The sequence below is a fragment of the Pelobates fuscus genome, chromosome 9, assembly GCF_036172605.1.
Source record: "Pelobates fuscus isolate aPelFus1 chromosome 9, aPelFus1.pri, whole genome shotgun sequence".
Taxonomy (NCBI): domain Eukaryota; kingdom Metazoa; phylum Chordata; class Amphibia; order Anura; family Pelobatidae; genus Pelobates; species Pelobates fuscus.
In genome coordinates this window covers 121126083-121151482 of record NC_086325.1, presented here as the reverse complement: position 1 = coordinate 121151482, position 25400 = coordinate 121126083, and the positions used below count along the sequence as shown (strand labels likewise).

Sequence of the window (25400 nt, the reverse complement as noted above, 5' to 3'; positions counted from 1 at the left end):
AATGGTCACGGTGCCTTAGCATATTGGCATCAAAGAGCCAAGGAGCCAAGCCACAGGCATTAGCGACGGAAGCAATATTATTCATTCGCATTTGGAGTCACGTATGCAAAACAGTATTCGGTTTCACAAGGTTTAATATCAGTAGCTCTGAGCTGCCCTAGATGATGCTTCTTAGCAAATGAAAGCTCTTCTTATTCACACTATATTGTAATACATATTTGCATTCATTTTGCTGATACTACATTTCCATGACACACGGAAACACAGGGGGCTATTTTTGCAGAGGCAACATATTGTGTGTTTTTTTTGTTAGTTTCAGCACTTTAAAAGCACATGGCACCGTGGGAAGTGCTGGCCAGAGTCTCCTTTCTCCTTTCTCCCTGGTGCCTTTTATTATGTGTGTTAGAGCAGCAGCTGCACGAATCCATAAGCAGTGTGATTAGTGAGTGGCACATATTGCTGGGCCTGCTTTGCAACAGAAATGACCAACAGCAACTCCCAGGCGTTCTTCACCTTTGTATTAATAGTCCTTCTACTGTATAAATGAGGAGATGCTGTGCATAGGAGCTGCCCTGGAGGATTTGATTTGACAGTCAGATTTCTTGGCATTTGCTCTCTTCATTTGACTGCTCAAAGTACCTGATAAAGCAGTGGAAGCGTTTCCTGAGCCGCTGTCCCTGGCACTAAGGGATGTCTGTAGCAGTTACACATCCAATGGGTCTTATCATTACAAGGGCCTTCCTAACCATGAATAAAAAATGTCACACACAGTCCCTAGTTCCCTTGGTATGACATGTCAGTCCTGTCACAGGTGGCACAGCTCCGTCCAAGCAAATTGAAGAGCAGATTCCTCCTCAGCCCCCAATTCTCATTGTCTGATACCGAAGAAAAAAGAAAAAAAAAAAACATCTTTGTATTGTAATTAAGGAAGCTGGATATGTCAGGGTCTCTCCGTTTATCTAAGTTCTGAAAGGGACACTTTTATTCAGCGCATTTTGAAAATATAAACATTCTGTCTGTCAATACTTATTAAAAACGAAGCCACTGGCTACATCTGTGCAGTATAATTAAGGATGCAAGAAGTTCTAAAGTTATTTCTGGATTGAGCACTAAAACTGCAAATATTTTAAGGTTTAGATGCTGAGCACAACACATAGGTCTTCACATAAGGACCTGATATACAGGATTGTAGAAAATTATTTGAAAAAAACAATACATATTGGAATGGATAGCCAATGCTTAAAGTAACCTTCCAATAGAGGTAGTAAATACTATCAAAGTGAATGTGTGCTTGTCGTGTTTTGTTAGCATTTTTAGCTTTTAAATACACTGTATTACCAATACCATGCCACATACCATGCCACATATAAGTTATTTTGCCATAATATAGCTGATTCTAGGCCCAAAGCTACCATCTTCACACCATACTATCACCATCAAATTCAGAGATTACATTTGAGCAAGAAAGCAAATCTATATTAATTAATCTTTATTTTCAAGTACCTTTAGCTTGTTTGGGTCTAAATGCATCCAGTTTATTGAAGTTTGGGAGTGTTTCAACACTATTTGTGGTAGGAATTAATGAGGATCAAGAAGACCAGTGTATGTTGTGTCGTATATAAAGCCTGTGTAGGGTATTTACAATAGTTCTAGCCATTTGTTCCCTGTGACCCTAATGTCTATTGTCCCTAGCACAGTGATGCATCACAATGTATAAACTTATACAAATACTTTGTTGGACAGTTATTTGTATGCACGCATTCATTAGGTGGATATCAAATTGAGCAGACTTTACAGTCATTAGAATGCACTCTGCATGAACTAGATTGTGTTTATGAATTCATGTGAAATCTTGTGTAATGTATTACTACTGTCCCAAGATTGCAATGTCCATATCACTTACAGCAAGGCATACATAGCCTTCACTGCTGTCTGATAGAGACGACTTAGTATACAGAAATAACTTCTGTCTTAATCCTGGTACCTCATTGCTTTCAGTACATGTCATATAATCACACGTGTATCTTTAAACTGTCGCTTGGGACTGGAAATTAATTCTATCAATTGACAGTGCAGTGTTTGCAACGTTCCTTTGCTGCTCCATATGTCAGAGAGAAACGTCAACTTTATTGTCACCAGTGTAAGAGGCAGAAAAATCTGACAGGTAGTCAAAGCACAAATGCCAGGACAAATTAACAGCTAAAAGTACACAGCACTAAAACCATCTTCACAGTGTAGTCGCTTTGCACCACATAAACCAGCTTTTGTTTCCTGGGTAAATGTGCAGAGATTATATCCTTGCATGCTTATTGATAAGTTTGATTGCAATCATTCTGGACATAAATGATCACTGGTCTGTAACGCAGTCTGAATTATATTTAAATGACTCAATTAGCACTATAACCACATGTGTTTCTTATATAAGCTATGGAGCAAGGAAATCTCTTCTCTCAGTCCATCTTCATTCTTTTGTTAATCACTGCAGCTATAAGCCCACCACCATGCTCATTGATGTACACAGGTACACTTCCTGTGCAAGCACTTGTTTGGTGTTCACAAGTTCTAGACTCTACAGGTCTTCTCATAGGTTTATATGTGGCAGTTTGCCCAGAAAGTTGTCTAGCAAGCTATAATTGACACCAATTACCTTGCACAGTGGTTTCATTATGTGCTTTTACTTCCAGATACAGAAGTAACGTTCCTATAAACTTTTGCTGATCAGTGGTGTATGCTATATGCCCAACATTCCCACTGAGCAGTTCATGCAGAAGTGAGTAATGTCAAGTATTTATTTGCATTATAGTGTCCCTTTCACCTCCTTTCAGGTTTGTATATGCAGGATAACAACAGAGATCTAAGGGAAATAATATATATATATGCTTTCTTTATAGATTATAAATATACATTTCAAATTCAACACATCATATAAACTCTCTGTATATATTTGAAATTAAGTCCTTCATGTCAATATTATATTGTAGGTGAGATGAGAGGATGAATCAGCTATTTTCACCCTACAGTTCTTTATTTAGGGATTGTGTTTTTGGCATAGACCTCCGCATATAGCTTAACGGGATGGACATTTTCTAGCACCCTACTGAATAATTACAAGACACTTCCTGGTTAATTTCTATACTTCGCACATGGAATGGTCAAGTGTAGTGATGTCGCGAACATGAAATTTTCCGTTCACGAACGGCGAACGCGAACTTCCGCAAATGTTCGCGAACGGGCGAACCGCCATAGACTTCAATAGACAGGTGAATTTTAAAACCCACAGGGACTCTTTCTGGCCACAATGTTGATAGAAAAGTTGTTTAGTGGGGACTAACACCTGGACTGTGGCATGCCGGAGGGGGATCCATGGCAAAACCCCCATGGAAAATTACATAGTTGATGCAGAGTCTGGTTTTAATCCATAAAGGGCATAAATCACCTAACATTCCTAAATTGTTTGGAATAATGTGCTTTTAAACATCAGGTATGATATTGTATCGATCAGGTAGTGTAAGGGTTACGCCCGCTTCACAGTGACAGACCAAACTCACCGTTTAACGCACCGCAAACAGTCCATTTGCACAACCGCAAACTCCCTATTTGCACAAGGTTGGATACCTTGTCCTCAATGATGTCATTGAAGGTCTCTTCCTCCACCCAGCCACGTACAACACCAAGGGTCCCCGAAAGGTGACAACAAGCCCCCTGTATTTGTTTTATTTTTAAATGTACACTACTGTTACACCAGATATGAGTTGCACTGGTGTGACACTGTGCCCTGGCAGGCCCTGAAACGCACACGTGTGAAGGAAACTGACTGCTATTATATTACAGTCAAAAAAGTTTTTTTTTTGTTTTGGTTTTTTTAATGCAAGCTATTGTGACACCAGATATGAGTGGTGGCACTGGGACCACCTTAAAAATATTTGATATCGCTAAAAATCATGATCACTATATACTTTCTCTACAAACCTCTAAAACGAACCAAACTACTCATCCATCCGCTATACTACTTTATCCCACCTAGAACTAGTGCCCAATTAAAATACTTGACTCTTACTTACCCACACTCAGTCATGCCACACACATTTCACCACTACTCTCACTGAATCCCTCTGACTCTACTCCTAAGATTGGGTTGTATCCATGTCTCGGGTCTTTCATTTAGAATAGGGGCAGCTTCGGTCTCCTTCAACACTGACACTCCAGTGCATATTATTAAAAGATTGGGCAGATGGAAATCCTCAGTCTACAACCGATATATTCCTCATCCCGAGAAAGAAATGAGGAAAGCTTTTAAAAGTTTGGCTTTGTAAATTTGATGCAATAAGTGTGTTTTTCTTTAATACCTTTTCACCCTCTTTGCATGAACCCGATTTACATATATTACTAATATGTTTCTGAACATATATATTATATTATTCACTCACTCACTCACTCTGTGGGCCGGCCTAAGAACACAGGTTACTGGTTGTGGGGGGGATAATGTATAATAAACACAGGTTACTGGTTGTGGGGGAATAATGTATAATAAACACAGGTTACTGGCTATGGGGGAGATAATGTATAATAAGCACAGGTTACTGGCTATGGGGGGGCTAATGTATAATAAACACAGGTTACTGGTTGTGGGGGGGATAATGTATAATAAACACAGGTTACTGGCTATGGGAGGATAATGTATAATAAACACAGGTTACTGGCTATAGGAGGAATAATGTATCATAAACACAGGTTACTGGCTATGGGAGGATAATGTATAATAAACACAGGTTACTGGCTATGGGGGGATAATGTATAATAAGCACAGGTTACTGGCTATGGGAGGATAATGTATAATAAACACAGGTTACTGGCTATGGGGGATGATGTATAATAAACACAGGTTACTGGCTATGGAGGGATAATGTATAATAAACACAGGTTACTGGCTATGAGGGGATAATGTATAATAAACACATGTTACTGGCTATTGGGGGGATAATGTATAATAAACACAGGTTACTGGCTATGGGGAGGATACTGTATAATAAACACAGGTTACTGGTTGTGGGGGGATAATGTATAACAAACACAGGTTACTGGCTATGGGGGAGATAATGTATATTAGGCACAGGTTACTGGTTGTGGGGGGATAATGTATAATAAACACAGGTTACTGGCTATGGGGGGGGTAATGTATAATAAACACGGGTTACTGGCTATGGGAGGATAATGTATAATAAACACAGGTTACTGGTTGTGGGGGGGATAATGTATAATAAGCACAGGTTACTGGCTATGGGGGAATAATGTATAATTATCACAGGTTACTGGCTATGGGGGATAATGTATAATAAACACAGGTTACTGGCTATGGAGGATAATGTATAATAAATACAAAAAAAAATGAATGCAGCTTCAGAATTCATCTAAATTGTATGCTGTCTAGGAGGTGGGAGGGTCTGGGAGGGAGGGTCTGCTGCTGATTGGCTGGAATGTGTCTGCTGACTGTGAGGTACAGGGTCAAAATTTATTCAATAATGACGAATAGGGGGCGGACCGAACATCGCATATGTAAGCCGTCCGTGGCGAACACGGTATGTTCGCCGGTAACTATTCGCCAGCGAACCGTTCGGGACATCACTAGTCAAGTGTCATTCTTTTTGGACTTTTGCTGCATCAAACTTTGCCTTGAATACTTTGCAGCTATCTTATGTTTGATATCATATCCATTTTGTGTTATTTGAGGAAGAGTTCTGAGTGTGGGTGAAGTCACACCTTTAATATGCTGCTGAGACATCTGTTTTGAATATTTACTTGAAAAAATATTAACGAGAATTAACCATTAGAAGAAACTTGAAAGTCTCTTGGGCACCAGCTGCAATTTCACACATACAAAAACATTCTGATGTTCTGTTTTCACTGGTGCGAATATTCTACATGCTGTACTGGGAATTTTTAGTGGACTGTAGGTAAGCTGTTTGGTTCCTTCCTGTAGCCTCTTTACCATATGAGTATTTACAGCAAACTCATAGAGGGAATCATTTCTTAAACTACTCACATTGATATACATTGCATGATGACCACTGAGGTTCTGTGATATGTGCTAGATATAAAACAGAATCAGTGTCATCTTTCTCGATAAATGTACCTTGTTCTTATTGCTGTTTTTAACATCATAGTTGAAAGCTGAAAACGTGCATAGCTATTATACAGTAAAACTAGACCCACTGCTGATGGACTATCACATTACTCCCAAGTGTCCAAAAGTTTCTAGATTAAATTCAAAATCCTAATCCTTGCATATTAAGCACTTCATAACAGTGTTCTTACTTATCCCCTTAAGGACACATGACGTAAATATTCCGTCATGATTCCCTTTTATTCCAGAAGTTGTGTCCTTAAATATCCTCCCTAATAGTATGCCCCATCCCAATCTACGCACTCTGCTGATGACGTATGCTTTTGCTCGGTCCACATCTTCATTACTAAGTTTTATTTCAGACGTCAGTCAGTTAGGCTTGCTGTGACTTTTTCAGACATTTCATAAAACCTTAAGAACAGAACTCTTAGGAAGGCATATGAAATAAGCTCCAAAGCTTTCACTTTCTGGTTTAAAAGGCACTGCTATTTCACTCATGTGGAGTAAAGTTGCCAAATCTTAAGGTGTTGTAAATAAAGTTACTGACTATTAGGCCGTCACAGGGATAAGATTGCAACCCATGAGCTTTCATTCCGTAGGCGGCCTTTTACATATCGCTGAAAGGGAGCGAATATGCACAGTTAAGCTACCTTGTCAAAGCCACCAATGTGAATGTTATGGTAACTGTGGTTCGTTGAGGGTGGAAATGTATCAGGAGGTTTGGGTAGTAGCATGGATGAAGTATGGTGAAGAATAAAATATGGATGAAGGAAGAAAATGTGACAAAGCTATAATAGTGGGAGATATACACAGAGGGGTGACTTTACAAAGCAATATTGAGCAATAAAGTGCTAGCGTGCAGAAGTTCTACACAGGTATAACAATTTTCATAATTTCATGTAGCAGTGGAAATGTTAATATCATCTCATAGCTACCAAAGGAAAAATGTGGCACTTTACTGTCCTCATGCAGCGGAACATTTGCGCTGTAAAGGGACTGTCAGACATCTTTTTATATCTGTAAGAAAGCAAGGATGATATTTTTCTTAACCAGATGTCAACTCAGACTAATCAGATTCTCCAAGCCCTCTGCTTGTCAGGCTCATGTAGAGAAAGCTCCATAAACCAGTTTCTATAGATAATGCTTATTTAAATATATAGTCTTTTTCTTTTGCAATGTCTGTCCATTCCCTCGCACATTGTTCAACCGTTCATACGCACCACGCGCTAATTAAGATGATTTTCCAGCGTGAGTTCCCCTCCTGACCTTTCAGAAACAATGTGTTTTGCTGCATCAACAAATTAACTGCAAATCAGATGCCGCTTTTGTAAATAATATCTGCTCCTTCTGAAAAGCTAAACCTGAGAAGTAACGGCAGCTGTAGATTGGGGAGAACAAGGTAAAATTATGTTTCTGGTGTTAAAATTATCCTTTTTTTTTTTTTTTTTTTTTAAGGAAGCCCTTATGTATAACAAGATGTACAAAATTCAATTAACAGAATTTTCTTTTGGTGATTACAGTTTGAATTTCTATTTAACAAAAGCATCACTGGATGCGTTAAGAATATAATGATGTTCAGTGTGATCTTTGATAAGGCGTGCTGTTGCTTTTATAAATGCAACATACTGTGGCATGGCAGTGAAGGGGTGAAATGAAGATTTGATAGTAAGACCCCCACGATTATCACATTTGCATGTTTCATTTTCCAAATATGCTACTGCCTCTCCATCCCACAGGGGAGCCTGCTCAGGCTGTGGACAAGCTTATGTGGAACCCAGAGAGAGAAAGAGAGAGAGAAAACAACTTTCTATTGGAAAAATTGGCTTAAGGCAAGGATTATCTGTGTTTGAAACATTATTTCTCAGGGCTATCTCATGTCCTTGGAGTAGCTGAAGGACATATGTGGGATAGGTAAATCTAGACGTTGCAGATATTTGCAATTAAAACGAGCCTTTGAGCTCCAAGTGGTCAGCATCTAGCAGTATGATCGAGCATGTTTATCTTAACATTCTCACTGAACGCCAGCATCTACTGAAATCTGTAATTCGCTTCTCAGAAATAAGGTTTTTTCTTTTTTCAAGGCTGGGGTGTCTTCTTTCAGGCTGTGTTCAATGTGGGGAAATCAGACAGGCTTTACTGGTGTGGAATAAATACATATGAAATCTAAATACACTAATTTAACTATTTGCACACTCACAGAGTTTGTACTAAGTACTTGCCATCTTTGATTTATGTAATATCATTTTTTTAAGTATTATGTTTGCTGAGGATAAAACCATATTTTTTTTACATGTTGGTATTGAAAGGAAATCCGTATCAGCCAATCAACAACTCCTCATAGGGATGCATTGAATCAATACATCTCAATGGGGAATGTTCAGCGTCTCCATGAGTGTACAGACGCTAAACGTCAGTACTGCACACTGGTCTAGGAAGCACCTATAGTGGCCGTCTGAGTGACTGCCACTAAATGTGTTACTAAATAGCAATGTATACACTGCCTATACTCTGAAAAACTAGCATTTACAGTGCTCACCGTCTATGGACAGGCTATAGACACCAGAACCACTACATTAATCTGTTGTGGTTCTGGTGACTATAGTGTCCCTTTAGAGTTTAAAGCAACTCTGTCATCTCAATAGCACTTCTGAGTGTTTTATAAAATTATTTATGAATTACTTATACTGACTGACTTATATCGATCTGTTAAATTTATTCAATGACTACACAATCAAAATATATCACACTACTTTGTTTTATGAGCAACCGCAAGGTTGACAAAACTTGACAAAGGGCGAAATATTTGCAGTCAAACTGTTTCAATTCCCTTAATTGTCCCTAGAGGTGCTGTGGGAAATAGGAAACTTCTCACACATTGTTAGTCAGGCTATATAAGATACTGCATTATCATGTGATCCTCCATAGACTTCACTGTGCAAGAGAACAACAGGAATGTGGGCTCCTGGTGGATAAAGAACTGAGAGGCAGAACAAAGAAGATGGTGGCTGAGGGAGAACTGGTGTGTGGACCTGTATGTGAAGGATAGCATAAAATCTAGACTAATAAATGTTAGTGAGGCGAACATAGTCAGTTTGGGTTACATTAGAATTTGGCAATCACACAGTAACTCGTGTAGGTGTGATTTAGAGGGCTCCCTGGACAAATAGAAGATTTAGATAATCTACTAGTTGAGGAAATAGCTAAAATGACAAAGAAGTGGGAAATCTTCCTGATGTGAATTGGAAAACCAAAATAGCTTCTTGTGCCAGGAGCACACATATTCTAAACTCCCTATTGGGATTATCTCTACAATAAGTAGTTGAGGAGACACCGACTTATGTATAGGGAGAGGTATTAGCAGTAGAAAGAGGGAAGTGCTCATGCCATTGTACAGAACACTGTTGAGACCTCACTTGGAGTATTGTATGCAGTAATGGAGACCGTATCTCCAGAAGAATATTGATACTTTGGAGAAAGTTCAGAGACGGGCTACTGAACTGGTTCATGGATTGCAGGCAGTGGCGTCTCAAGGATTCATTTTTAGGGGGGGCACATGGTGGGCCAGGGACAAAAGTAGGGGGGCACATTTAACCCCGCCCTCGCCGCAGTTTGACCCCGCCCCTGCCGCATGTTAAGCCCCGCCCCCGACACAATGTTTTTTTTTAATAATCCCTGGTGGAGGATTCATTATTTGCCACCAGGGATTATTTAAAAAACAAACATTTCCCTTGATATAGTGCCATTGTTGCCAACATTTGAGAAATTGGGACATTCAGCGCTCCCTGTACAGTGCTGCTCTCTGTATAATACATGGCTGTGTGTATAATATCCTGGGACAGTCAGTGCTCCCTGTATAGTGTTGCTCTCTGTATAATACAGATCTGTTTGTGTATAATATCCCAAGACAGAGAGCAGCACTATACAGGGAACACTGATTGTCCCAGGGTATTATACACAGACCTGTATTATACAGAGAACAGCACTATAGTATTATACAGATAGCTGAGCATATACCCCATGTCCCAATCTCTAGACTACAAGTACCTGTCAACAGCAGCTCCCAGATGCGTGTAACAGGGCTAAAGTGTGCGGCAGCTCACACAAATGATTCAGCGGTAAAGCGCAAACGCTGGCAAAGCCAAACTGGAAAGCAGCCCTGGAAAAAAAATGTATGCCATTCTTACAGGTATTATATATATATATATATATATATATATATATATATATATATATATATATATATATATATATAGTACAGTGAGCACACAAGCTCACTGACATGCACAAATAGGCTCACTGACAGACAAAAAACTCTCTGACTCGCACACAGGCTTACTACAGACAAACTCACTTGTATAAACACAAGGCTCACTACAAAGAAGTTCAGGGACACACACATGCTCAATAAATAGAAGCTCACTGACACACACAAGCAGTACCATCTTAACAGTGTTAAGGGCCCCCGGGCAAAGCAGTGCACTGGGGCTCTTCCTACACAACAACTCACAGGAATAAAAATTTTAATTATTGATAGACTGCTGAGTACATACACACAGTACACAAATACGAACACCGAGAAACTTCTGAATACACACACACACAGACGTTGCTGAATGCACACAGGCTGATTTTTACACTTACACACAGACTGCTGAATCCAACACACACACACAGACATACAGACTGCTGAGTCCATACACACACACACACACACAGAGAGTGCTGAGTCCATACACACACACACACACACACACACACAGAGTGCTGAGTCCATACACACACAGACTGCTGAGTCCTAGATACAGACACACACAGACTGCCGAGTCCATACACACACACACACACACACACACAGACTGCTGAGTCCATACACACATACAGATTGCTGAGTCCATACACACAGACACACACACTGCTGAGTCCATACACACACACACAAACACACAGACTGCTGAGTCCATACACACACACACACACACACACACACAGAGTGCTGAGTCCATACACACACAGACTGCTGAGTCCTAGATACAGACACACACAGACTGCCGAGTCCATACACACACACAGACTGCTGAGTCCATACACACATACAGATTGCTGAGTCCATACACACATACAGATTGCTGAGTCCATACACACAGACATACACAGACTGCTGAGTCCATGCACACACACATACACAGACTGCTGTGTCCATACACACACACAGACTGCTGTGTCCATACACACACACAGACTGCTGTGTCCATACACACACACAGACTGCTGTGTCCATACACACACACAGACTGCTGTGTCCATACACACACACAGACTGCTGTGTCCATACACACACGCAGACTGCTGAATCCATACACACACACAGACTGCTGAGTCCATACACACACACAGACTGCTGAGTCCATACACACACACAGACTGCTGAGTCCATACACACACACACAGACTGCTGAGTCCATACACACACACACACACACAGACTGCTGAGTCCACACACACACACACACACACAGACTGCTGAGTCCATACACACACACACACAGACTGCTGAGTCCATACACACACACACAGACACAAAGACATACACACAGACACACAGACTGCTGAGTCCATACACACACACAGACTGCTGAGTCCATACACACACAGAGACTGCTGAGCAGGGCTGCCATCAGAAATTTTAGGGCCCCTGACACAGCTCAAGATCTGGGCCTCCAGGGCCAGCCCCGAGCTGCCCACAAGGATGAAGGGTGTGTGTGTGTGTATAGTGGATGTAGAATGTGTGTCATGGATGCAGTGTGTATAGTGGATGTAGAATGTGTGTAGTGGATGCGGTATGTGTGTCATGGATGCAGTGTGTATAGTGGATGCAGATTGTACGTTTTGTGTAATGTATGTAATGTTTGTATGCATGCATTAGATGCAGAGTGTGTGTGTGTAGTGAATGTAGGTGTATATAGTGAATGCTTTCCTTTAAAACAAGTGTGCTTTCCTTTAAAACAATTAAAATAAAACAAGCACTATTTGTTAGATCTACACAGTAGCAGATAATAACTTGTAATGTTTGTAGGTTAAAGCGCAAAGCACACAAAGCGCTCAGGTAAAGCATTTAGTCTGTATGTGTCTGTTACTGTCTGACACATCTGTGAGCATCCCTTGTTGGCCAGGAAGAGCATCCCACTCTTCTGTCTCTGCACATCTCAGAACCTGTGATAGAAACCATATGATCATGTTTTTGTCTCCTTAGTAGAAGTGGGATGAGTGTAACGTTCCAAAGAATCCCATGCCAGACGCAGATTTCTAGGTTGGCTCTATCCCAATGCTTCCACCTCCATGTTTAGCTAGTACCACAGAGAAATATTAACAGCTTCAATGCCAAAGGCAGCAGTCAAGTAAGGTATAAAATACTGAATATGTTCTTTTTTTATCCATGTGATTTTGAAAGAACCAGATTTGCCATGTTTTTCAAATGTTTGGTAACTTTTTTTGATAACTTTTTTTATTATTATTTAAAGAGTCTCAGATTTTTTTATGGCCAAATATAGTCGCTATCTTCATTGATGCACATAACAAGTCAATGCTGTAGATGGCTTCTCATTACATAATTTAACTTTACTTGCCTAGAGAGTGTACATATTTATCCTGATATATCTAATTAAATATACATATTAGATACAAATTATTTATTTATTTATTTATTTAATTTGCATGGCATGTCTAAATTGCCCAAAGAAAACTGTGGATAAGTTGGTCATAGCTGATCGTGCAATCATACAGGAAAGACTATCCGTGGAATCCTGTCCGTATAGAATCAGTACAGATGCTATAAGAGTATTTATCTTTATCTAAAAAGCAATTGGGTTTGTAAACTAAATGAACCATGGATATGGTGTGAATAGTAGTCTGCCATTGTTCCCACAATAAACACTCACATTTTTGAACAGTTTGACATATACCCAAGTATCCTCGGCACATGTGGTCCATCCCTCTTCACTGATATCACTAAAATTGAACTTCCTCTTCTGAGATAGTGAAAGAAAGTAAGGCCTTGATTGGAACTAAATTCATTGTCTAAGAATATCAGCTGACACACTGAGCCAATGAATTAAAGTCTGTGTGATGTTTGTGGGAAGTGAATTGAGCAGCTGTGGGGACTGGCTGTTGGTGCTGGGAAATAATATATGTGAGTAAAACCTTTTTTTCCACAATTTTATTTAGATTTGAGGTGTGGGATCTTAAACTAACTGCAATACAGGAACTGGAATACAGTTTTGTATTCCAAACGCCATAGTGTTTCTTTAATTGTATAACATGAGTCAAACCATGCAAACTTTTATTTGTCATCACAGGTTCACTTTAATCAGGCCCTGTGTTTATGCACACCTGATCTTGGTAAATCAAAGAGTAACTACCTACAGCAAATAATTGACAGATCCTTTTAATGTTGTTACCAGATGTATAGAAAAATACATTTGTGAATTCCCGTCATGTGAGTGGTGAGAATATGGAGATTAAGTCTATGTGAACTTGTGTTTGTTGTATTGCATCAAAACATGATTTAACAAGTTCTTATATTCAATTTTATGTGGTTATATAATTGTAGATAGATGTATTACAAGGTATGACAACACTAGTATAATATCTGCCGTTTATAATATTTTAGGAGGCATGGTACTGTGGCTATCTACCATCCCGGATTATCTAACTTTCATGGCTAATGAAAGCTGGTTTGGCTAAAACTGTATTGTACAGAAATATAAAATAACTTAGCTGAACTTTTGTTATACACATGATCTACCCATTGTCCATTGTTTTTTAATATGTTTTTTATAGATCTTTTCAAAATGCTGCAAAACATGTAGATTGACATGCATTAAATACAGATTGCAGTTAAAAACGGTTGACGCGGATACATGTTAAAATAATAAACCGAAGGAAATGCAGCTTGTGCAAGTAATGGTAGGTAGTTGGTTAGCCCAAATAGCGTGAATTAATTGTGGGGTTCCAGATGCAGAAAAATGGAATACAATAGGTGACCAGTGGAGATAGGGTCTATTACAAAAAATGTAACCAGCAAAACTCTGCTGCCATGAGGTATTTGATCATCAACGACACTACGAACACGCTAACTACTTGCTTGCAGGTCGTTTTGTGAACAAAGCTAGCAAAGAATACCTGTTGACTCGGGTGGGGGGGTAGAAGCAGGATGATTGTTTCGGCCTTCAGGCAGCAGGTATCAGCAATAGACTCTGTGTCCATTGTATAATCACATTTTGGGCTCATTATGACAGCCAAATGTAGCTTTATTTACTTGGGGTATTAAGAGAACTGGAATTGGAAGGTCCCAATCATAGTATATACAAATTAACTAACTTGCATACATTCATGAAAGGTAATTAACATTGTGATGTAGGCCACACTAGCAGAGATCTTCCTCCTGCATCCATTAATGGTGGCCTGGCAAACTGTTAGTATAATATAGATTAATTTACTTTCTCCTGCATCCATTAACGGTGGCTCGATAAACTGGTAATACATTATAGATTTGTTTACTTGTTTGTTATGGTACTGGAAGCTGGATTTGGGCCTTCAAAGCCATTCATGTGTCATGTTGGTAAATGTTTCTTGTTGTACAGTAAAGAAGATTTCCTAATAATCTAGGTGATGTGGAAGTTCACCTTTGCTGCAGACATACAGGGCAGTGTGTATTACTGTTTGTGGTCAGTGTTGCCTGATACTGATATGTCAGTTTCCACTTTAATACCGCAGGAAAAGATCCCTCCAGCACGACCTCCGCCTCCCAGGATCCAGCGTGCCTCTGTGCCCGTGAGTAGATGCGGATCTGCACTTCTCACTCTGCTAACTTTGCCTGATTTACTCTCTGTAGCTCTAATATGTCTCCTTAGTACAGTCTGTCTCTCTTGCAACAGCAAAAATGAAATTTGGCCTCTAAAACCTCTGATGTGTACAAAACATTTGTGTGAAACTTGCATTTCTCCCAGCTTAATATTGATCCTGTCACATTCTGTTCTGTCTGGTTTGATATCTGAGTGAAACTCTGATGCCTGTGTCTATTAAATGCATATATAGGGTTACTATTCCTTTTTCTGATTTTGCTATTTATATTAAATGGCTACTCACCAACTGGCCAAAGACTAGTTTAAATGAATGTTTCAGTTTTCCGTTCGTATTCTGTAAATCGTATCACTGAAGAGTCCTCATGAGATGTTGCAAAGCTAGTTTTCAGATTAAATTATTGTCTCATAAACTTCACAATATGTATTAGGTTTTATTTTGTAAAGTTTAAACTATACCTGTAAATAATTAGATCAGATAAGACATTTAAAATCCGCAGCCTGGGAAAGAGTGTGTTTAGATGGCACTTACTGGCTCGTTTTTTTAATAGTAGGTTACCTGTAATTACATGTATAGAGTGGCCTTTATCAACATATCATCTAGCTACCAAAATTGCAGTGTAGCATTTTAATTGATTCATTAAATTGTCATCCTTAACTTGTTTTATGCAACATTTATATATATATTTATATTTATATATGTATATATATATATATATACATTTTTTTTATTTCACATATGCTACTTGAAAAAAATATTTCATGCGGTAACCGTGTTAACTATAAATAATTCTTAAATAATTAAAGTGTCTGTTATAAAGGTCATTTTAAAACAATTTTAAAACATATAGAACAGTAGAAGCAAATATAAGCGGCTATAGTTACATATCTTTTTTTTTTTAATCTATTTTTACAATATATAGTGTCATAATTATACAGATGAAACATACATGAAATAAAATATATAATAATGAAATACACAGTATATCAGATATAATTTTAAATGTAGGATTATTTAGTATGACATTACTTGCACTTGGTTTGAACCTTTATTTTTAATTGGCAGATTAATATAAACGTAAACAATAGTTAACTTTAGACGTGGTTCACACCTCCGTTCCGTTGGTAGGTTTTTGCCAGCCTAAATGGAATACTATCCCTGGGGGTATCCAACGGGAACTCTTTTCCCTCTTGTTAAATGTCAATTCTCTTGACCTTGCACCCTACAAATTGCTGGATAGCTTCCCACCCCATTGGTGTACCCCACGGATAACCAAAATTGGAAAATTTGTAGTTAATTATTTATAACTAATTATCAATTTGGCTAGTAAGAAATGATCACAGTAGCCTCTACATACAATACATATGTTCTTTGGGGCAGGGGTGAGTAACTGTCTTCTACTACTGTGTTATTCTGTCTGCATGTGTATATTTATGTTTCGGAGGAGAAAATGCAAGTTTTTTGCCCAAGTCATTTTTGCTCATATTTGTAGGTGATTATTGGATTTAAAGGTTACAGCTCAGGATGTTTGAATGACTTACTGCTAACTCTGCATGTTCTGGTTACATCTCGTTAAATACTCATAGAAAGGATTTAATGCATGCAGTTTGTTATATATGAATCTCCCTGCAGGTGAAGGACCATGAGTCAAAGGGGCTCCCAATAGGGTGGTACATATTTTGTGTCAAACAAGTCTCTAAATCTTCAAATTCAAAATATTGTTTCAGATTCTATGTTACGTGGCGTAATATAGTTTAGAATTATGTGACTGATTGACAGAGAAGCTACTGGCTCTGAATGGCCACAGTCAGATGATGACGATACTATGATAAAAAATCACACGTTTATGGATGCATTAGTTAAAGTCTACATTTTTTTTACACATCCACATAATTACATTACTAGACTCAATGTAAATAACCAGATTTTGGTTTTTAACATGATCTACAGTCAGTAATGTGTTTGGTAAGCTTGGAACTATGCATAAACTCTCTTGGAACTGAGCTATAAGAATGCGTATTGATGTATAGCAGAGCACAGGACCTCATGTTTCAGCGTAGCATATAACATAGTTGTCTAGGTTGAAAAAAGACCACCAAGTTCAGTATTGCAACACATTCTTTTATTCTGTGGATTTAAAAGATGGCAAAACACCCAAATGTAGCCATTTCCAATTATGCCACAAAAAGTGAACATTTGTTTATGACTCCATAATGGCAATCAGATCTCTAATTGGATGAACTACCTGTTTACATACATCTATGAATATTCTGTTTATGCAAAAAAGCATACAGCCATTTAAAAAAAAATATCTATAGAATTCGATAAGACAACCTCTTTATGCAGATAATTTCACATCTTTATTGTTCTTGCTGTAAAGAACCATTTCCTCTGCTGTAAACGAAAAAGCCTTGCTTCCAGTCTCAATGGGTGACCTTTTGTCTGTTGTATATTCCTGCAAATAAACAGGTTAGCACATAGCGATTTGTACTGACCCCGCATATATTTGTATAATGCTATCATATCCCCTCAAAGCTCCTTTTTTTCTAAAGAAAACAAATTCATTTTTTCTAGCCTTTCCTCATAACTAATCGGGTAAGTAAGTAGGAAAAATGGTCCTTAAAGACCATTTTTTTTGTCGGGAAGGGGTTAAAACTGGTGAGCAAAATTGCACTGTGTGCTAAAGGTGGGGTATTTCTATTGATTTATAAAAAGGTAACATTGTACTTTAATCACATGAATCAGTACACCTTTTTATACATGAAATTGCCTTATTAGATTTTACAACACTAGACTGGCATTGCATACAGTTGCCTAGTTTGTTATCTATAATTGTGCCCAAGTCCTTTGCAGCCAATGTTATCCCTAACTCAACCCCATTTAACATATAAATGGTTTGTGGGTTCCTTATTTCAATATACATTACTTTACATGTATCTGCATTGAATCTGATCTGCCACTTGCCGGCCTAGTCTCTCAATTTGTCCAAATTCCTCTGTAGAGAAGTGATATCATGTTCAGACAATATTATCTCACCTGCAGTTATCAGACATACCAACTTGCAAAAATGCATTTCAGGGAGGTGGCTTCACCAGGTACGGCACCACCCTCACCACGCCAGAGCACACCCTCCCCACACAGACACACACAGCCCGCAAACATGTATGAACACCTTGACACACCGATACACGCACTGGCACATACACAAACTCACACAGATACACACTGATACTGAGATACAAACACTCAGATACACACACTGACACAAACACTCAAATACACACACTGACATACACACACAAACACTCAGATACACACACTGATATGCAGATACACACCCCCTGACACAAATACACAGATACACACACTGACATACAGATACACACACACTGACACACTCAGATACACTGACATACAGATACACACACACACTGACACACTCAGATACACTGACATACAGATACACACTCACACAAAAACTCTTATACACACACTGACATAAATATAACCACACACTGACACAAACACACAGATACACACACTGAAACATAGATACATGCACTGACATACAGATACATATTCACACTGACACAAACACTCAGCTACACTCCTGTTAGCTTACCTTTGTCTCCTGGAGGGTGGCTTGCTTGATGCTCTGGTCCTGGCTGAGGCTGATGGGAGTGAGCATGAGTGGCAGCTAAAAAAGTATGCCCTCTTTAAATTCTCTTGTTTTACATATCATCTGTTCTTAAGGTCTTAAAATGAGGTAAATACAACAGCACATGACATATTACACTGTGTAATCATTTATTTAATAATAATTAAACTGCGGCCATTTTCGGATTCCTCCTTTGCATTTTTGATCAAATAATTAAGATTTGTACCTTACTAAGTGATTTGTCCAGTATACAACTGAAAACATAAGATGTCTGTGGCCCTTTAACCCCTTAAGGACACATGACGTGTGACATGTCATGATTCCCTTTTATTCCAGAAGTTTTGTCCTTAAGGGGTTAAGACTGGAATTTATCACGTTAAAGTGACTGGTTTCAGTTATGTTTAGGTCTTACTGTCATTGGATGTTGTAATGAGTGTCTCATTTTTTACAAGGTTTAAAAGTGATGATGATAAATGCTCTATGAAAGTGCATATACAACAATAATGGGCATCATAAGATTCCAATCTTCACAAAGAGAGTGACGCTACGTTCTGTGTTAATCTTGGCCGGACATAAGACTAAAGATCTAAGCATTATGCAATTAGTAGCCCGTAATTGTGAAAGTTCGACTGCCAGGATATCTTAACAATTTTAACTTAAATGTCTCTGTAATCCCCTCTGTTTGATATCACGCCTATATTGCACTGCCCATGAAGAAATATGTTACTACAACACCTATCTTTGCAATGATGCGTTTTTTTTTACATCTTATATTGCCACCCGTACTGCAGCCCTCATCAACATGTCAACACCTTTCTTCTCTCTCTCTTTCTTTCATCCACTTTGCTTTCTGATTATAAGTGCTTACTACAGCATAACCTTGGCCCTTTAGCCACTTCTCCTTTTTTCAAGAAACATTTTCCTGAAACAGTGTAGGTCAGCTGATGAGAGATCAGTATGAACTGCTGTCCTTACTCCAGCCCAAAGCCAATCACTGTCCTCTGGTCATCTATATAGTGCAGACATGGACTGCGAGAGCTAACCTGGTAAGTCTCAGACCAAGTGGAGGGAAACAAGCTCCTCTACCATGGTCCGCGGTTCAGACACTCTACACAGTGGGGGAAAGCTAGCACATGGGGTTACCGGGGGTAAGACACATGGGGGGATGAGACACATTGGGGAGCTTGGGAATAAGACACATGGGGAGCTTGGGAATGAGACCCATGGGGGAACTGGTGTAATGAGACACATAGGGGGCTAAGGGAATGAGACACACGAGGGGACTAAGGGAATTATACACATGGGGGGGCAAAGGGAATGAAACACATGAATGGAGGGACTGGGGGGAATGAGCACATGGAGGGTTACGTTGAATGCTCCAATACATTTTATTGTGGCTTTTGAATATTTCTAAATCTTAACATGAGGTTCTTACAGACATGAAGTTTGGTCACATTCGTATAGTGTTTCAAAGTTACTCTAAGGGGAAATGGGCAGATAAAAGAAAGACAGTGTTTGGCTGTTGTGGCTCACACTGATCTCTATTTGGCTGAGCCAAGTATGAATTAAGGAAATATATTTTAAATAAATTGTTTTTTGAGAAGAGGGGGAGTGGCTAAGGAGCAGGTTACGCTGAAAAAACCTACAGAACTTTACTTAACAGAACTAAAAAGATTTGTATGTGGCTTGAATAAGATGCATGTGTGTGTGTACCTGGAGTGTCGTTTTAGGCATGACTAGCATAGTTCTCTTTTGTATTCATTAATTATTATTGAGATCTTTTTATTGCTTCCCATCTTTCTTATTGCCGGCGTATTCCTTATTTCACTGGCACTTGGCCATCTAACAACTCTCTGAGACAGCTCAGATTTCTAATTAGCTCTGTTGTTCTTTTTTTTCTACCCTGTTAGTCTCCAAGTTGCCACAAACTTCAGGGTTTTTTTTTTGTTTTGTTTTTTTCATCTTGACACTTGATTTTCCATTCACTTTTAGAAAGAGCCACAACTTGTGGTTTTTTTTGCCAATCTCTGATTTTTTTATTTTTTTTATTTTTAGCTTTGCTTTTCAGGCAGTTGCTTTAAGAAGACTTGGCAACCAGTTGATTAAGAGCGTTAAAGGGACACTCCAGGCACTAATACAATTTTAATGCATTTGATAGATTTTGGCCTCATTAATATGCTCTATTTTTATAGTTTTTGCACAATAACATAAATGTTTTACAGAATGCTACACCATAAGCCCGCCTCCTTAGCCACGCCTTTCATGCCAGAAAGACTTCCTTATCAAAGGTATTCTCCCCAAGAGCACTGAGGGACCTGCTCTTAATTAACAACCTGACTGCAGACAGTCAGAGAAATAGTGATATTCTTACTATATGCCTCCCTGGGTCTCCTCTCCTTCTAATGCAGCTTGTTTTGTTGTTTGTTGTCAGTGGCTGGGTTGTGTGCATATGTTTGCTAAAGAAATATTTTGCTGGAGTGAGGGTGTGTGGCTAACAGACAGACTTATGGTGCAGCATTCTGCAAAATATTTATTTTATCTGAAAACTTTAATAAACTGAGCATGCAACAAATACCACATATTAAAGTGTCCCTTTAAGTCACGAACCTCATATATCTGCCATCTACATTTTTAGTTGCAATTTTACATAGCACATATAGACAATAAAAGAAGAATATGTTTTTGGGGGGTTTTTTGTCACTTATATCGAGTACAAATAATATAATCTCAAACACATGGAATGCTACATATTTAAAAACTACATATTCACTCAAAAGCCTGTGGACACCTTTACCTTTGCATGGCCTGTGAGAAAGAGATTCAGTCAAAATGTCTTACATTTTTGCATCACAAATATAGGGATAGTGGCATAACTACCACAGTCACAGTGCACTCTCCCTAAATGCTAGATACCCACGGTCGCAGCCACGGGCCGGTGTCCTAGAGTGACAGGCCCGGTCGCCCCTGTGACCATAGGTCTCCAGCATACCTTTAATCAGCCTGACCATCTAGTGGGGAGCGATGTGCTGCCCCCTTCCTGCCTGTGTAGCACTGCAGAGAGCACTTCCTGTCAGACAGGTACCGCGATCACGGGAAACAGGTACGGGGGGACGACGGGACAAGACATATAAGGGGCTGCAGGGGAGAGGGGTAAGAAACACATGCAGGGGCTGCAGGAGATGGTGGAGACACATGGAAAAGCTGCAGGAGAGGGGTGGAGACACATGGAGGGGCTGCAGGGGAGGTGGGAGAGAGACACATGGAGGGGCTTTGGGGGTTGACACATGGAAGGGGCTGCAGGGGAGGGGGAGACACATGGACGGGGAGCAGGGGAGTGGGGAGAGAGACACATGGAGGGGCTACAGGGGGAAGACAAATGGAAGGGCTGCAGAGTAGGAGGGGGAGAGACAAATGGAAGAGGCTGCAGGGTAGGAAGGGAGGAGTCACATGGAGGAGGCTGTGGGGGAGAGTGACACATGGAGGGGGAGCGTGACACATGGAAGGGCTGCATGGGAGGGAGAGAGAGACACATGGAGGGGTTGCATGGGAGGGGGAGAGAGACACATGAAGGGGTAGCAGGGGTTGGAGGAGAGAGACACATGGAGGGTTTGGAGAGGACAGGGGAAGAGCCATTGAGGGGCTTGGGGAGAAATGAGAGATATGGAGGGGCTGGGGAAGGGGAGAATGAGACACATCAAGGGGCTCTGGTAAGGGCAGAATGGGACATATCAAGAGCGGGGGCCCAGGGAAGTTTTCGCAACGGGGCCCTGTGGTTTCTAGTTATGCCTCTGTATAAGGATATAATGACATTTGCAAGATATCATATGAAGAAGAATTTTCTATTTTATTTTAATAAATTCAGCAATCTATAATGTGAACACTAGGCCAATTATATGTTGGCAACAAAAATGATTACCAAATCTATGTACCAGATGGTCCTGCTTAATATCCACCAGGAGGATCTAGAATCGATTTTTGCCACTACTAGGCCTGCAAATCATACTGATTGAATGTGAACAAAATATAAGGCAATTATACTAGTAAAATTATTATAAATATTATTATAAAATATTATACATATTATTAATAATTAAATGAAAGCAACATATGTAAAGGTTATGACCACTTAGCATCAAATATATCCTATATCCAGGTATGGAAAGGGAGGTTGATGGTAGCATAAAACTGATGTCCAGGTTGCACCTCCAGCATTCCCAGCTCCAAGCATATTTGCTACCAATTAACAACTTCCTCAATTGACTCAGACAGATATTCACTCTTTCACATGTAGAATTGAGATGTAGAGAGAGAGGAGAGCACAAGCTTTGAACTCACCCACCTTAGTAGAAAGCTGTCTGCTGCTGAGGTGCACCTAACTGTAAACTGATACAAGTAGGCCCCAATCACGCAATAGAATTGAAAATGTAGCTTTTAAAGGACTGGCCTGTCATCTTGGTATCTTAGGTGGGGGTACATGCCCTGGTGCTATTCCCCTGCATTTGTCACACACAGAGCAGAGACATCATTGTGCATCTCCCAGTGCACTGTACATGAAGCAAAGCAGACTGTGTATGACTTTTCACAGTGCACCAGCTCTGAAGTTCAGATGCCATGTCTCTAGGCGTGAAACATGTTATAACTTGTTCAACTGATGCTTTGAAGGCAGTGAAAAATGGCTGCCTCGGCAGAACATAGCTCCCAAATATGGGCAGTCTTACCTAAATCAGGACATTTGGGAGGCATAAATTAGTGTGTCTGTATTTAAGTGTGTGTGTGTGTGTGTTTGGATTCATGAGTGTATTCATGAGTGTTTCTTTCCTTTACATTGTTTTGTACAAATGTCTTTATGAAATGTTCCTGAAAGTATCTGTGTATGCATTTCTACCTGTATGTGTTTGTGTATCTCTGTGCATAGGTGTGTCTACATGTGCATCAGTGTGCATGAGTGTGTTTAAATGTCTATGCATTAATGCGTTTATATTTCTCTAAGCTGTATAGGTATGTATAAAAATGTTTCTATTCCTGGATATACAAGTGTTTCTGTATGTATGCCTCAGTCTATTAAAACATTCATATACAGACTATAGATGTCCATTTGCATTTCATCTTATGCATAAGATATTTAAGAGGCGGCATCACAAGAGTCTCATTGTGAAGGTAGAAAATAGAAACCGGTCCAGGCACTCCAGGATATTTATTGAACCCACTGCCACTCACAACGTTTCGACCTAAACGGTCTTTGTCAAGCTATCAAATGCATACCCAAATACAGTTTTATAAGAATACAAGTGATTAGCTAAATTAACATAATTAAACAATTAAGTTCATGCACTCCAATGTAGCTTACCCATCAATGGAAGCTGTAAGCTATGCCATAGATTAGATTCAATCAATTCATGATTAGATGAAAGGTTAATGGTTAAGTTGAACTGATTGAGTTAAACTAAACAAATCTGGTAAGTTCCCGCCAGAAGATCACTTCCGCTCCTTACGTGACGTCAACGTAATGATGTTAAACGTACAAGGGGACGTCTACACATTGACGCTGTCTCAGGACCGGACGCACGTGCCCAGAATAATATCTGAGAGCTAGAGAAACAGTGTATCACCATGGCTGTGGCCATCACGCAAGCGCACACGGACGTGCAAGCAGAGCCCAACAAAGTATCTGAATTGGATATATTATAAATACTGAATGCATAATGAATCAAAAGTAATAAACCTCATGGCAGCCAACAGCCTCCACACTGAGCACCACCAACAAAGTACATAGAAACATTCTTCAACAATATAAAATTAAATAAGAAAAATGAATAAAGTAAAAATACAGGGCTAGAGTCTCATTGTGGGCTTAAGCCCTGGGTAGTTTACAATCAAAATCCCTGCAATTGACATATTTCAAATGTTGACTGAAAAAGTGAATATTGGATTCATCCCAGATATGTAAAGTCAGATACATTTCCTTGAAATAGTATCGTTGCATTGAAAAATGAGATTTTTCATTTAAGAGAAAGAAAAAAGAAAATATTGCCAGCTTGAGAGATGTAAACATGTCATAGAAGCATGTCAAGGAAACTGAATTTAGCTGTGCAAAATTCATCAAAAAAAAAACCCTCCCCTCCTCTAATTAGCACATAAGTAAGTACTTTTGGCTAATTCCATTTGCAAGAATTCCCGATAATTAATCACTTTTCTTAATAACAATCCAAGCATTATTACAGTTGAGTAACATGAAGCACTTCTCAAAAATGTTGCTGTTATAAGCTGTTTTGCGACTGAAAACAAAATAGGTTTTTGTTTTATTTGCCCTCCTATTCTTGGACTGATTTTTTGGTATGTTTTTGCTTAAATAAACCGAAGCGAAAAGACTTGTAAAGCAGAGTTATTTGTCGCTGTTTATTGATCTCTCGAAGGTGAGGATCTACCTATTGGCCAACTCTGCTCTATAGCGGATGGGGGGCCCTTAACAGATTATTGCACTGATTCCCTGAAGGTTTCTACATTGAACAAAATTATAAACTTAACACTTTTGTTTTTGCCCCTATTTTGAGCTGAACTTCAAGATCTAAGACTTTATTATATGTACACAAAAGGCCTATTTCTCTAAAATATTGTTCACAAATCTGTGTTAGTGAGCACTTCTTCTTTGTCAAGATAATCCATCCACCTCATAGGTGTGGCATATCAAGATGCTGATTAGACAACATGTTTATTGCACAGGTGTGCCTTAGGCTGATCACTCTAAAATGTGCAGTTATATTG

At 39.3% G+C, this 25400-nt stretch overlaps 1 protein-coding gene across 1 annotated transcript in view; it reads left to right on the top strand.

The window, feature by feature from the left end:
* The window catches only part of DENND1A (DENN domain containing 1A), a 920735-nt gene that overhangs the window by 856170 nt on the left and 39165 nt on the right, over positions 1 to 25400 (top strand). The window contains exon 20 of the mRNA XM_063432346.1: positions 14894 to 14950. Coding sequence (XP_063288416.1) covers positions 14894 to 14950 — 57 coding nt within the window. The remainder of the gene's footprint in view (positions 1 to 14893; positions 14951 to 25400) is intronic.